The following is a 13,491-nucleotide window of genomic DNA, read 5'->3' on the forward strand; positions in this document are numbered from 1 at the left end:
GAAGGTATGTGGTGTATCTGGACCAAAATTGTTTGGCATCTCAGCCTTCAATAAGGACATCAAAGAAGTGGACAGCTTTCTAAATAGTTGGTACATTTTTTGTTGTTAGCTGACCAAATATAATTATTCTTATGATCTTTCCCTTACCTACATTGTAACATCTTATGTTAACAGATGTTACCTGCGTAGTTAACACCCCACCCTCTGCCAGAATTCACGTCACTGGTCCACTTTCTGCACTTATACTCTCCATGGGCAACAAAAAGAAACTAACCCGGTTCCTCTACCAGTAAGTAAATTTGGTTTCTTTTCTGCACTGATGCTGCAGTACTGGGGAAGCACCAAGAAACGTCTAAAACCAAAGAAAAGCTTAAATTGGGGAACCTTTCTCCTGTCAATGCAAAACCTTACAAGCAGATCCAAGGCTTAACTCAACAGCTCACTTTAACTTTTCAACATTAAAATTGCTTTACAATTCAGGTATCTAGTTGCGTAGCTAACAATGAAGTTATTAATACAGGCCAGCGGCATCCTTTCTCTGCTCTCTGACTGTTTCTTGTATACAGATCAACCGCCATGCCAGGATCCCCTAAGAGCCATGGAAATTGCTGCCACTGCACAGATGAGAAGGCATACAAAGAAAACTGAGGTGGGAGCTTCTCAGCATTTTGTACTAGTAGCTTACAAGAAGGAAGACAAAGAAATACTGGGTAGCTCAGAGATGCAACAAATACAGATCTGCATCACATTTTGACTGATGATCTCCTCCTTTGAGAGCACTAAATTCCTGTGAAAGCCACATTCAGCTGCTCAGAGGTCACTTGGGCAATTAGCCATCCTTTTACCTGGGGACTGGTTAGCCATCTGCCTCCGCAGAGCTGCAGCAGCAGCTGCTTGTGGTGCTGGAACAGTGACAGAGGGAGCAGGGGCCCCGTGTTTCACAGTCTTTGTTGCAAGCATTGTACTGTCAGCCCCTTGTGGTATGATTCTGTTTGAAGACGTAGGCACTAAAACCAAGAAACGAACAAAAATATTACAGTTCACTCTCTCTACAAATCAGGGAGACTTGAAAGCCTTTGCTGAACTACAGCTTCCTTCTGACAAGACCGATGCACAGGCCTTTTAAACAATAAACACAATCCCTCCCTGGTAGTTTCTGTATGTCCCAATGAATTTAGCACCTAAGTCTCAATAGCTGTCATTTCAATACATCAGATGACTTTCAGTTTTCTGTTAGACGCTTCTGCTGAGACCTTATTTTTGTCTCTGGCTACAGATAAAAAAACCACTTCTCTTGCACAAGGAAAACTGAGTATATGCAAATATAATTCTTACTGTGACTCACTGGGCTCAGAACTCCCAACCTTGGCCACACCAACCACATGCAGTAGTACTTCAGTTTCCTGGTCTTTGGCCATTATTTTAATAAATAATGGCACACACTTCAGGCAAATTTACTAAAGGATGACAATGCTACCTGTGGGTCAGTACTATCTGAAAGAAACAGGCTATCAGAAAGACACAGTCAATGAGTCAAAGTATTTTAGCATTTTTAGCTCAGGTTCATAAGGTTACAATGCCACGTTGCTAACTGCTTTTGGAAACTTGGCAGCATAAATCTGCATGCTGCAATCTCATTTCTCCAGGACCTGAAGCACTGGCAATGGATACAGTGGTTAAAGATACTGATGAGAACACATGCAGAATAGAAGAGACACTGCAAGAACAACTCACGCAAAGTACCCAGGGAGAGGTGCTGTTTCCCAAAGGATGGAGACTGAGCCATTAAACCAGGCTGGACAGAGGGAGTACGGACCACAGGAGCATGACGAGGGACTTGGACTGGAGCAGCCTCTTCTTCCTGGTCCACTGCCTGTGAATCATCATTCTCCAGTGATTGGGAAACCGAGGACGTTGAACTGACTTCATCCAAATCTTCATAGTATCTTGTGGACAAGAAGGCAGATCGGGACAAACTTGCTGCCATATCAGAAACAAAATCACACATGTGTATTAAGTTGAAGGAAACATCCAGCCTAACAGCCAAGACAAACGCCCTGTTTTAAGATGCTCTTCTACTGGCTTATTTTAATCCTACATCAATGGATTTGACTTCTTAATTGCCAGGAAAAGCAGCCTTCAATAAGATAGTAACTGAAGGAAAATCCTACTGAGAGCAGATGGGGGAACAGGAAATGAGAAGTAGGGGTTGAGGAGTGAGAATCCAAAAGCTAACTACAGGACTGATTCCCACAGCAGGTAAGTCACCCTCCTGGAAAGCATTTCAGACTTCAATGGTAACTAAAGTTTTACCTGGAGCTGTAGACCTAATTGGTGGAGTTTTTCTCTTGGCTAGGAAATTCCTCAACTGTGCCTGTTTCACAGGGGATAATTTAGCTGGAAAACCAAAGACAGTTATTAGTCTACAATCAAACTGCAAGTAAAAAAAAAAAAAAAGTAATTCATATTTATGTTGTGAATACCAGGAAGAAAGAATAAATTACCAGGTACTTTAGGCAGAGGTTTGGCATGTGATTCCAAGGTAGTTTTCATCAAGGCATTGCGCAGGCTTTCAAGGTCACTGTCAAAACTGGGACAAGGCAGAGCAGCAAAAAAAACGTATCAGCAGAAAGAAACCAACCAGATCAAGAGGGCCAAAGGAGCCACTAAAACCATTGGCTTATCTGGAAGAACAAGAACAACTTATCTGGCTCCTCTAGATACTGTGCTATTGTATCTTTATTTTGGAAACTACAAGCCATTCACTACTTTCTTGGAATTTGGACAGACAACAAGCAGTACCTTGGCCTAGAGGTACATTATCCTGTTTACTACAAAAAACATAACAATAGGGGAAATTTCTGATAAGCACTGAACAGTGTATCACAGAATATAACCAATAAGCTTCTGTATTACCTGGGCATAGTTTAGTCTCATTTTTAGGGCATCCTGTCCTGCCATACCATATCCACAAAACATCATTCTGTGGAGGATGCACCCTTGCACATTGCTGAGGGCAAGAGGGAAGAAGCATCAATGCTACTCAAACTTGTGTTTCACGTACCTTTGAGTACTGCTAAGAGAAGATGTATCACTGGGAACACTCCACTGAGATGTCTGATTATACAGTCGGAGCTGCTGTAGGCTGTTCACAAGATGATTTAATCTCTTCCTCTGCTGACTGATTATTTCCCGATTATTAGCCAGGGTGTTAAACAACGTCTCTCGTTCAGGAACTATCAGACGCCTTAAGACATAAGATCCAGAGACAGAGAGAGGTAAGGACCTTTCTGTGTATCTAGCCACAAGCAGGCATGCATACGCAAAGTAGTTGAGTGGTTCTAGCTACTTAAACTCCACGAAGTCAAACATGGTTTGCTTTGAACACCAAAGTCGTTCAGTTCCTCACAAATGTGTATTTCTCCTTTGGATATACAGCAAGTTTATTCATTTAGCCCATTTACTTCAAGATGTTTTATTTATTAGAAAGGTTTCGTTAACTATCACCAATGGATGCATTTAGTTTCTTCAAAGCTTATTTTATAGCAGAGGTGGTTTTTTTTCTATAACCACTATCTACACTGTACACAGAGATGCAGCAAGCTTGTAACATGTATGGAGACAAACAGTTTGAACCTATAGCTCCCATTACGTGTCTTAATCAAGCTTTATCGCTAGACCCCTCGAAAAAGATCATACTGTTAAACGGAAAAAAGCTTTTGTTTGTTGATTAGAGACTAATGCCCAATTCGTCGACGTGTTCCTTACAGTTGTTCTGTATTTCAATTTCAGTTACTTACTTCTGCTTTCTCTTCTGCTCCAGGTGCCGATCCCACTCCAAATCCAGAACATCATTCACATCCTGAACAGCAAACTTCACATACTGGTGCAAGCGTCGAATTTCCTATCATGCAAGACAAAGACAGCTTTTAAGTCACTTCAGAAATCTCAGCTTCAGTTGAAGCAGCTGAAGACCCTTTGGGCTCATTCAGTCCAAGCCATGCGGCACTTTCCCATATTTCTGCCTGGAAATTTTTATCAGCACAACAGAACCCAACAGAAAATCTACTTATCAGTCAATGCAGTACCCACAGGGCTTGACTAGGACATTTTAACCAACCCGTCAACTGAAAATAATACTGCCCATAACATTTGCAAAACAAAGCCAGGTCCTTTCAGACCTTTCAGAAAGGGGTTTACAAACTTCAGTGTAAAAAACAAACCTTATTTCAAATCTAATTTCCAGAACACGACTCATTTGCTCCCACTCTCAATGTTGAAATTTCTAACAATTACGGGTTATCAAAGTTTTGTAGGCTATTCACATGGCTCAGCATTCATAGACTATGATTCATGAAAGCATTCACAAATGCTCACAACTCCTACATTAAGACAAGGAATTAACTTGATTTTTATAGGTAGGGAAATAAAAAAAAGCACAGAGAGTAAAGTGACTTATCCACAACCACACCATTGCACAACTAAGCCAGAGACCTCTGGCTACAAGCCTTCTCCCTAAACAAAACCAGCGTTCAGTCATTGTTTCATTATTGTCATGCCTCCAGCCTGTTGCAGCGTGAACATGTCTTGTACAAGATCGTAAAATGGAAATGGAAACTGCAGTTGGTTTCAGCTCATCTCAACAGAATGCTGACTTAAATACAAAGATGAAGCAGCCAAGGAACACAGGTTGGGAAAAATTCCACTGCAACCGTTTTCAAGATACAGCATGAAATTCAAATGTGACATACCCAACCTGAAACCAAATCCAGTCCTACTGTGGGCTTAGTGTTACACACTACCAAGCACAGGTTTCCTTTCTCCAGCCACTATGAGCATTATACAGCAGCAGCTCCCTGGATAGCAAATTGATATGGCTGGACATCAGAAAGAGCCACAGGATCTTTAAAAATCCACTGGAAATGAACACATGAAGTTGACTACTTGAGCTTTTCTTACCCAGGAGAATAAGGATGATGTAGACTGAATAAAATTTAAAGTCAGACTAGAGCTGTCTTTCTCATAAGCTTTCAGAAAGTCGACCTGAAAGCTCTCTCCTTACATTCCAACCTCCTTCCATTTCTTTCCCACTCTGTTACTCTTTCCTCATGATCCTCTCTCTAGATCATGCATTTCAAGATTATGTCTCTAAAGTCACAAGCATAAGCTTGAAATGTCATAGAGATATTCTGGACATCAAAGCAGGCATACAATTAAGGCTGTAAATCAGTCTACAGAATCCAGGTGAAGATTAGAGATCAGATCTAAAAGAAATTATTTTACGTCAGCTGATTTCTAGTAACTGTCTGTGTGCACGCTCTTGATACCTACTGTAACAAAGATGACATTCAATTCTGTCTTCAGTCTGCTAGTCAGACTTCTTGAGGGAAACTTATCAGTGTATAAAAGACCAAGTATCATTTGTAGGGCACATTCACTCTATTTTGCTTAGGGTTAAAGATCCCTCTCATCACCAGAGCTGTAACAAAAAGAGTGCTTCACCCCTAGTTTCTTTCATGTCTCTGAAAGCCTCTTTATGTGCTGCTGGTTATTTTCCTTTGTGCACCAGCTTTTAGAGTGTCATTTAGCTTTATGCTCTGCCATCCATGAAATTAACCACACAATTCTGTAGGTCATAATAAATCATCAAATTGTTCCATAATGCACTTGCTGAAGATAAAAATAATTCCAAGAACTCTTCTACAAAGTGTTGGAAAAAAAATTGTTTTTTAACTGAACTCCCTGAGCAAACACTACAGGCTGAGAAGGAACAGGATGTAAAGTGTCACATTTTCAGCTCAGAACAGACTTGGATCTCAGTGAACTGTCTCCCTTAAGCAGAAGTTTTGAATCATCAAGGCAAATGGCAACAACAGAGGAGCTTTAGGAGAGGATTTTCAGCATATCTTGCAAACTCATGGAAAACAAAGCTCATCGTACTTTTACTAGACTATGCTGAAGCAGCAAATACCTAGGGCAGAACAAAACTGCTGGGCACTTGCACACGCAAGCTTCAGTTTTATTTTATTTAAAACTCTAGATTAGAAGTTGGCTGACATGCTTCATACCTGAAGTTGTGCTTCACTCTTGGGATCCAAAGGTTTCTTATAGAGCAAATGTAAATACCCCGAGCTATGATTCCGTTCATTCTGTTCTCTAGCCTCTTCTACCCCTGCAAATCCCTCCAGCAAGGTTGTCTTCAGAATACTAATATCTCCATGAAGTGACTGCAAATAGAACAGATGGGACAAGGTTCAAAGTAACATTTTTTTCATTGTCATCTCTAGTACAGGGGCTTCTGCAAGTGCCTGCCTGAAAGCACAAATGCAAATGTCACCCGCACACTAACGCAGCATAGTCAGATGCTCCATCTGTATCAGTTCAGCTTTAGCAGGTTAAGCAGGAACACCAGGTGAGGAACAGTCATTGCTGAGAGCTAAACAGCTTGAAGATGCTCTACTCACCTCTGTTGTCTCTTTAATTTCCAAGAGGAAGGTGTGAAGATCATCTGACTCAGTTCGCAACATCTTCATTTCCTCTTGAGTACCAACTTGGAAACAGGCTTTGGAAGTCCGAGCCTTCAGTTCCTCCATTTCCTTTTGAAAATGTGCAATCTACAAAGTCAAGCAGAAGAAAGTGCTGTCACTGAAACATAGCAGGGTGTGGAACAAACATCACAGGTCCTGAATAATGTTTCTACTACACCATAAACACCTGTCACTTTGCAGTCACAGCAGGAAACTCTCCTTGAATATTAACAGGAAAGACTACACAATTTTTCCAGCACAGAGACTGAAATTAAAGATGACTGAAGAGGACACACAAACAGCAATTACAAACCAGGCTGATTATCTTAGGAAAAATTTCCATTCTGATTCCTAAGCTGACAGACACCATCAGAACATAGGTGAACTGAAAATAAAGTGTCTGTGTGCAGTGGTCTTACAGCTTCTAAAATGAAGAAAACTGCTTGGAAAAAAAAAAAAAAAATCTCACCTCCTCTCTGATTCCTGCTATGACAGGGTCTGAATCCTTCCACTGGTGGGCCTGTTTCTCTAAAGCTGTGCTGGGGAGTCCTGATTTACCCTGGGGAAAACAAACAAACCAAACAAACCCAAAACCAGTATTAGTGATATATCCGTTGCGAGGCCTGCTGTCAGAAACTCTATTCAGACACCAGTGACCAGGGAGACAACTGTCATAAACTTAAATACTAGTTCCACAGTAAACTAAGACCGGTATGTGCATGTTTGAATTAGGACTGTGGACCACCTAGAGATGTGTAGCTAAAGCTGTAGGAAAGCAAAGAAAATCTGTCTGTGCTGCTCTGAATTATTCATTTTAATATCCAATAAATTTGGTATCTCTCAATACACAGTCAAGCCATCTCTTGACTGCTTATTAGTTAGGAAAGCTGTGAAAACTTATTTCTATAACAGGAAGAATTAGTTTCTACAACTCTGATTATGACAACATATATCAAAACACAACTCTCTAAAGATGTGGATAGAACAGTTTTAGTCCCACAGATTTGATACTATTTTAGTGTCAAAAGCTAGCTAATACTTTTACCCAAGAACAGTTACTCAGTCCAATGAATTCTAAGCAATTCATAGCCCACGTAAAACATTTCATCCTCTAAAAGAATCCACTCAAGTTCCCATTACCTGAGTAGAGCTTGACTTTGCTGCAGATGGCATGATTTTGCCTGTGTTCTGTAGTAAAGAAGCTGAAGGCGTATTTTGAGCAGGACGTGCCACTGGAATTAAAAAGAGGAACAGTAATTTATGAACTTATACAAAACTTGAGGAAACAGGCTGTGACCAGACACAACCATAATCACTGCTGTCAAATCCAAAAGGAATAGTGGTATGGGCCCCAGTGCAGGAACACGTTCCTTAGGTGGTGTTTTACTCCCATGCAGCTTCTCTGCTAACAGTAACAAATGTCACTCTCCAGTATCTGGCTGTACCACTCCTGAAGGACCTCAAAACCCCCAGTCAACGTGATCATTTCAGAGATGGAACATTATCGTGCTAACAAATGAGTTCTATCTAATTTAAATTTCTTTGTGAGCACGACCCCAGTCACTCCAGATGCAAGACAGGGCACTGATGTGCATGACTGCTGAGAAACATTCATAATCAGAGATGTATTACAGAGCACTGCAAGTGCCAGAACTTCTGAAGGAACTTAAGAAGCTGAATATATTTGTCTCACATATGGCTCTCTGGGAAACAAAGTGCACAAATGGAAAAACTTCTCAGTTTCAGTACTAAGTCCATCACATCATTATGGCGTGCAAATCAGGAGGTCTGTATCAGTAAAAGCAGCAGGAAAAACAAGAAAGAAAGAAGCCAAATTAAGCTCATGTACTAAAACTTTTAGAACATTGTTTATAATGCATTATTCCCAACAACACGTATCAGACTCCTACCTGTGACAGGCACAGGGGTCGAAGTCTTCAGCGGTGTGGCAAGAGAGGCTGCGAGGGGCGTAGACTGGCCCAGAGGACCTCCAGAAGCAGTTTTTGAAGGGGTTGAAAATGAAAACATTGTGGAAGTGCATTGACCACTGCTGCTAGTGGGAGAAGAGGTGTCTACAGCAGTGAACCTGCAACAGAAAGCAGAACATCCTTCAGCTTTGAGCTGGTCCTGGCTGTTTCCCTCCATCCAAAATAAATCACTAAGTTCTAATGAATTAGCATCCTCTGGGATCAGCAACAACTCAAGCTCCAGATACAAAATTACAAGTGTAGCTTCTGAAGATAGTAAGGAGGAGCTATTCAGGAACATTTCTGAATATGTAGAATGACAAAGACTGCTACCGTAGAACCACCCAGTGAGCAAAAGCTAAATGCCACAAAAAGTACTACCCTGCTTCAAAATGCCCCTCATAATTTTGAGCCAAAGCACCAACTATAGCAAATCTGAGCTGCCCTCAGCGTCACCCTTGCAGCAAGGCTCAAACAGAAATTTTGCAAGAAGATAAAAATTTCTATTCATCTGCAAACCCAGCCCCTCAAGGCAGCCAATTTATTCAGCCAATTCACAAGCGTATAATTTGCTTTATGCACAAAACAGAAAATCCAAAAAGCCATAAAAGCTACCATTGGATCTTGGTGTAGTAAAGATTTTTCTAATTAAAAAATAATCATTTGAACGATCAGAAATGTCTTATGATGCATTTACATGAAAATTGCTCTCCACAGAAAGTAGTCCCAAATAACTTAGTTCTCTGTTTTAAACCATTCTTTCTAAAAACAGAAAGCAAGTCTCAGGAGTTGAAGGGATGAGTGGGTATATGAAATCCAAGAACACTCATCACTCAAATCCATTTGACATAGCTTCTAATCAGCAACGGCTTTCTTTCAGTTGGCACAAACAAGCTTTGAAGATTTCACATCTGTGTTCAGTGACCAAGTACCCATTTAAGAACAAAACCAAAAGGTCTGGCATCCCCACTGAATGCGGGAGTGGAAAAGAAATCCATCAGCTATAGATACAGCTTCCCCTCAGCTCCACAAGTTACTTTTCAGGCTGGGAGTCAAAGAAACTCGTGCTGTCACCACCACACTACACCAGTCCCAGACATAAAGGATGTGAAATCCCAGTGTTCCCCAAGAGTCTTTAATCATGATTTGCATCAAACCAAGGCATGGAATTACTGTTTGATGCCTATGATGCAAAGATATGAAAAAAACCTAGGTCTGTGGCAATTTGGCAAACTGCCAGTCTATTTTTTGGCATCATCCCCTAACTAATATTTTCCCCATGAACGCAACCTCTAGCATGGGAAGCACTGAGGGTTTTCACACCCATGATGGCTATGTCTTAGACAAAGAGAGGCTTCTTCAGTGCTTTCTTGGGAGCATGGGGAACAGCTGTTGGGGCAAAAAAACAGAAACCATCTTCAGAACTACCATACATTGTCCATGCCTGGAGCAATTTAACAATATCCAGCCACTGCATTAAGTACTGTATTTATTTACTTCTCATTGAGGTTCACTTTGACTGAAGAAGCTGAAGGGGCAAAAGATGACTTCTGTGCAACAGGTGTTGTGGAGAGTGGTGGCCCAGGTGAGCTGTCTGCAGCTGGTTTAAAGTTCATGGATCCAAACGAGAAGGAGGTGGCAGTAGCTGCAGTGGTGCCCACAGAAGGAGCAGGAGTCATGGATGCCTTAGGAGAAGCAGAGGAGAAAGAGAACGTTGCTGCTCCAGTCAGACTGGGAGCCAGGGCTTGCTTGGAGGCATCAGTGGCAAAAGGATAAGGTGGAGGATCGCTGCCAGTAGAGCCAGGCGCCTTTGCAGTGGAAGGTGTAAAGGAAAAAGCAGCTGCTCCACCGGCTGCAGGAGGCTGACTTGAGGCAGGAGCAGTAGGAGCAACACCTGGCACCGTGTCAGACTTTAAAGAAGTTGGAGGAGTGGTTGGAGTTGTGGCAGTACTTCCTGCAGAAAGACAAACAGGGAAGGAAGAAACTCATTTGGCTGCATTGACTAATGGCAGAAGGTACTGCAAGGCCAAATGCTATTTGATGGGGACAGTTCAGCACAATGAGGAAGAGAGACTGCAGCGCCAGGCTTCCAGTCCCCAAACCCAGTAAGTGATATAGAAACTGCACAAAGTCCAAGTCACGATCAATACTACAGTCTGTCTAGGTTAATGCTGTCTGGAGTTTCCTGTGAAAAGGCTTCACCTTTCTCCATTCATTTTGATGAGGTTCCTGCCATCTCAAATAAAACTGGCTGTCAGCACACACATCAGCCAGTGCTGCGGAGAGGCAGGCTGCCAAACAAAAGTATTCTGTTTGGGGAAGCAGAAGCAAATTTGGGCTTAGGGAAAAAATGGTGGGTTTGCAATTAATACTTTATGCATGTTGGCAAGCAAAACTATCAGTTTACCTGCCCAGCATAAGAAACTGCCTACTTCACACTGCATATGGCTGCACATATATAACTCAAAAAAAATGCTACTCTTCACCTGCTAACACAATTTTCAGTGCTGCAAAAAGCTATCATTTATATAAGCTTTTGCTGCAGCCAAACACCTTAGTTCATATCATGGCCTCCTATGGCAAAACATGGAGGAAAACAATCACCTCTCTGAAGCACACAGACCATGCCCTGGATCTGCACAGTGCTTGCTCCTTGTCACCAGGCAGAGCCTGCAGTCATTGCTGCAGCTTCAGTCACACACCCCAAAGCTGGTTAAAGGGCCTCCTAGAATTGTTTTGAGAATTGCTTTGGCCCTGTTCTCCAAAGGTTAATTGCACAGTAGAATCTGAATGCACAGTCTGCAAAGTGCGTGAGATCCCACATAATGAACAGGACCAGATTATTTCACACTGATGTGCATAAAACAGAACAGTACTGGGAGCATAAAACATCCGAGAACTGCTCCCCATTATATTCTAAAGAAAAAAAAAAAATATTTTCTGTGACCAAATACATGTCTAACCACCAAACTTACAGATGAAGATGACAAAGTTCCACAAATGCAAGTTTTCCCCTAACCCACCAGAGCACTTACCTGCTGACTTTGGAACTCTCTCCCCTGCTAACTGCAGCGACTCTGGGGTCACAATAAATGACCTGACTCCTGGGTTTTGGTTGATCATGTAAAATGGGCAGAGCACGCCATCCGTAGAGAGCAAGATCAGAACTGGAGCTGGAGCAAGGGTCTTCTCATCACCTGTCAGAGACCACATATGTAAAGTCCTGCAGCCAAAGTTTCCTGTCTATTCCTACTGGCACCTTCATGTGACTTAGCACAGTATTTCTTACATTTCTCCCTTCCTACTGTCACTTGCATCTTTGTTCCCTTGTTTCCCCATGAATGTCCAGTTCTGTTTTTTCCCCTTTGTTATTCCTTCCTATTCCTGAATTCATGCTTCATAAATTCATAGATGAAGGGTTATTTTGACAGTCAAATATCATCTCCTGAATGACAAAGCCCAACTTTCACTCATGAATACCTGTGCCAAGCTTTTTTATATTTTTGAAGCAGTCTTTCTTCTTCACCTATACACTGCTCCCTCCTTCAATCTTCTATGCCTTCCGGCAATCCCCACTTTCCATTGGGTTCTGGCACATGATTAACATCCATATACATAAAGTACGAAAGAGAATTGCTTTTTAACTTTAAAGAAAGCCAACATCAAACAAACATCCTGATGATCTGAACCTCTGATATAAAATACTTATATTTTGCACAGCTGCAGCTTTGAGCCTAGAGTCTGCTTCAGTTCAAATAGTCTCAGCACAGTTAGAGGCTCAAAACCACTCCTTATATTTTAATTTTAAAATTTTTAAATTAATTGGCTTAATTAAACAAAAAAAACCCCAAAATTCTAGGACGTAGGAAAAATTTGCTATAATCAGTTTGTCTGGCAGTACAATGGATGGCCATGCTTCTCTACCTATTGGTTCTTCAGGAAAACCATGTTAAGGAAGGGCAGTTTCCACATGGGAACAAGCTCCAGGACAAATGAGGTTTCTTTCCAATCCAAACTTGCTGTGAACTGCAAAGGCAATTAATGTGCAGCCAAAACGAGCTGATTGCACTCTGTGAGAACACAGAGAATGTGTTAGCAAAAAGCTTCTCCAAAAACCTTTCTAAAAATTCTAAGGCGGTACAACTGGGCTTTAAAAAAAAAAAAAATTTAAAAAAAATCTGTTCTGACAGATTCCTTAATCCAGTAACTGTAGAGATTATAAGAGAAAATGTTTCAAATTCAATTTGGCATTCAAGTAAAAAGTTTGACCTCAATTCCCTACTGTAGGTTTTGATTCAGGTAAAGTTCTCAGTTAATCAGCACCCTCCTGTGCTCTTCAGGAACTCTTTGACTGCTGTACCTTCCACTCTGCCTGAAGGCATCTCTATTTCAATCTGTAACTGGGTTTCAACTGAGAGTTTTGAGAATTCACTAAGGTACAACACAATAGCTTAGATGTATCTTCAGTTTCAGCCTCTGACAAGGTGCTTTGAAGAGCCTTCAGGCAGCACAGAAGGTACAGCAACAATGCAACTGGCTAGATGTAGAGCACAGCAGGGTTCAGTCAGTACAGGCTTTGAGCTTTAATGCAGAATTAAAACCTACGCATTCACCTCAACAATCATTGCTTTTTCTGGCTTTGAAACTAACCCACTTTTCCTTTGTATCCGTGCAAATTTACTTTGTACAACCCAGTTCTGCAAAACGACATAAGCTACAAGAATAAAGAAAACCTCACAGGCAGTCTGAAGTCCCCAGTGTCGAATATGACTCCTTTAAACTCAATATTATCCTGGCTCTGTGAAACACAGACACGATTCAGGTGCTTTGTTTGCCATGTCTGTTAGGGTAGTATCCCAGGGTGCTGAAAGCTTTGCGTAGAGAACTCTATGTAACACTTTGTCATTTGGAATTCTCACACAGAACTAAGCCTACACGTGCTGTGGGCTTGGTATGAAAAGTGTGTCTGTCTCCTTTCCAGAACAATCTCTTAGAAC

At 41.5% G+C, this 13,491-nt stretch overlaps 1 protein-coding gene across 2 annotated transcripts in view; it reads right to left on the reverse strand.

The window, feature by feature from the left end:
* The window catches only part of NUP214 (nucleoporin 214), a 45,117-nt gene that overhangs the window by 24,366 nt on the left and 7,260 nt on the right, over positions 1–13,491 (reverse strand). The window contains exons 11-23 of one of the 2 annotated variants that reach the window (XM_013294352.3): positions 11,530–11,691; positions 9,992–10,448; positions 8,438–8,613; positions 7,668–7,759; positions 6,997–7,086; positions 6,465–6,614; positions 6,069–6,227; positions 3,801–3,904; positions 3,065–3,247; positions 2,505–2,590; positions 2,314–2,397; positions 1,744–1,980; positions 846–1,007 (exon numbers count right to left, since the gene is read on the reverse strand). In XM_013294352.3, coding sequence (XP_013149806.2) covers positions 846–1,007; positions 1,744–1,980; positions 2,314–2,397; positions 2,505–2,590; positions 3,065–3,247; positions 3,801–3,904; positions 6,069–6,227; positions 6,465–6,614; positions 6,997–7,086; positions 7,668–7,759; positions 8,438–8,613; positions 9,992–10,448; positions 11,530–11,691 — 2,142 coding nt within the window. Of the gene's footprint in view, positions 1–845; positions 1,008–1,734; positions 1,981–2,313; positions 2,398–2,504; positions 2,591–3,064; positions 3,248–3,800; positions 3,905–6,068; positions 6,228–6,464; positions 6,615–6,996; positions 7,087–7,667; positions 7,760–8,437; positions 8,614–9,991; positions 10,449–11,529; positions 11,692–13,491 lie in introns of both variants that reach the window. The other variant, XM_005231203.4, reaches the window with a different exon arrangement.

The sequence above is a fragment of the Falco peregrinus genome, chromosome 1 (genome assembly GCF_023634155.1).
Source record: "Falco peregrinus isolate bFalPer1 chromosome 1, bFalPer1.pri, whole genome shotgun sequence".
NCBI classification, from domain to species: domain Eukaryota; kingdom Metazoa; phylum Chordata; class Aves; order Falconiformes; family Falconidae; genus Falco; species Falco peregrinus.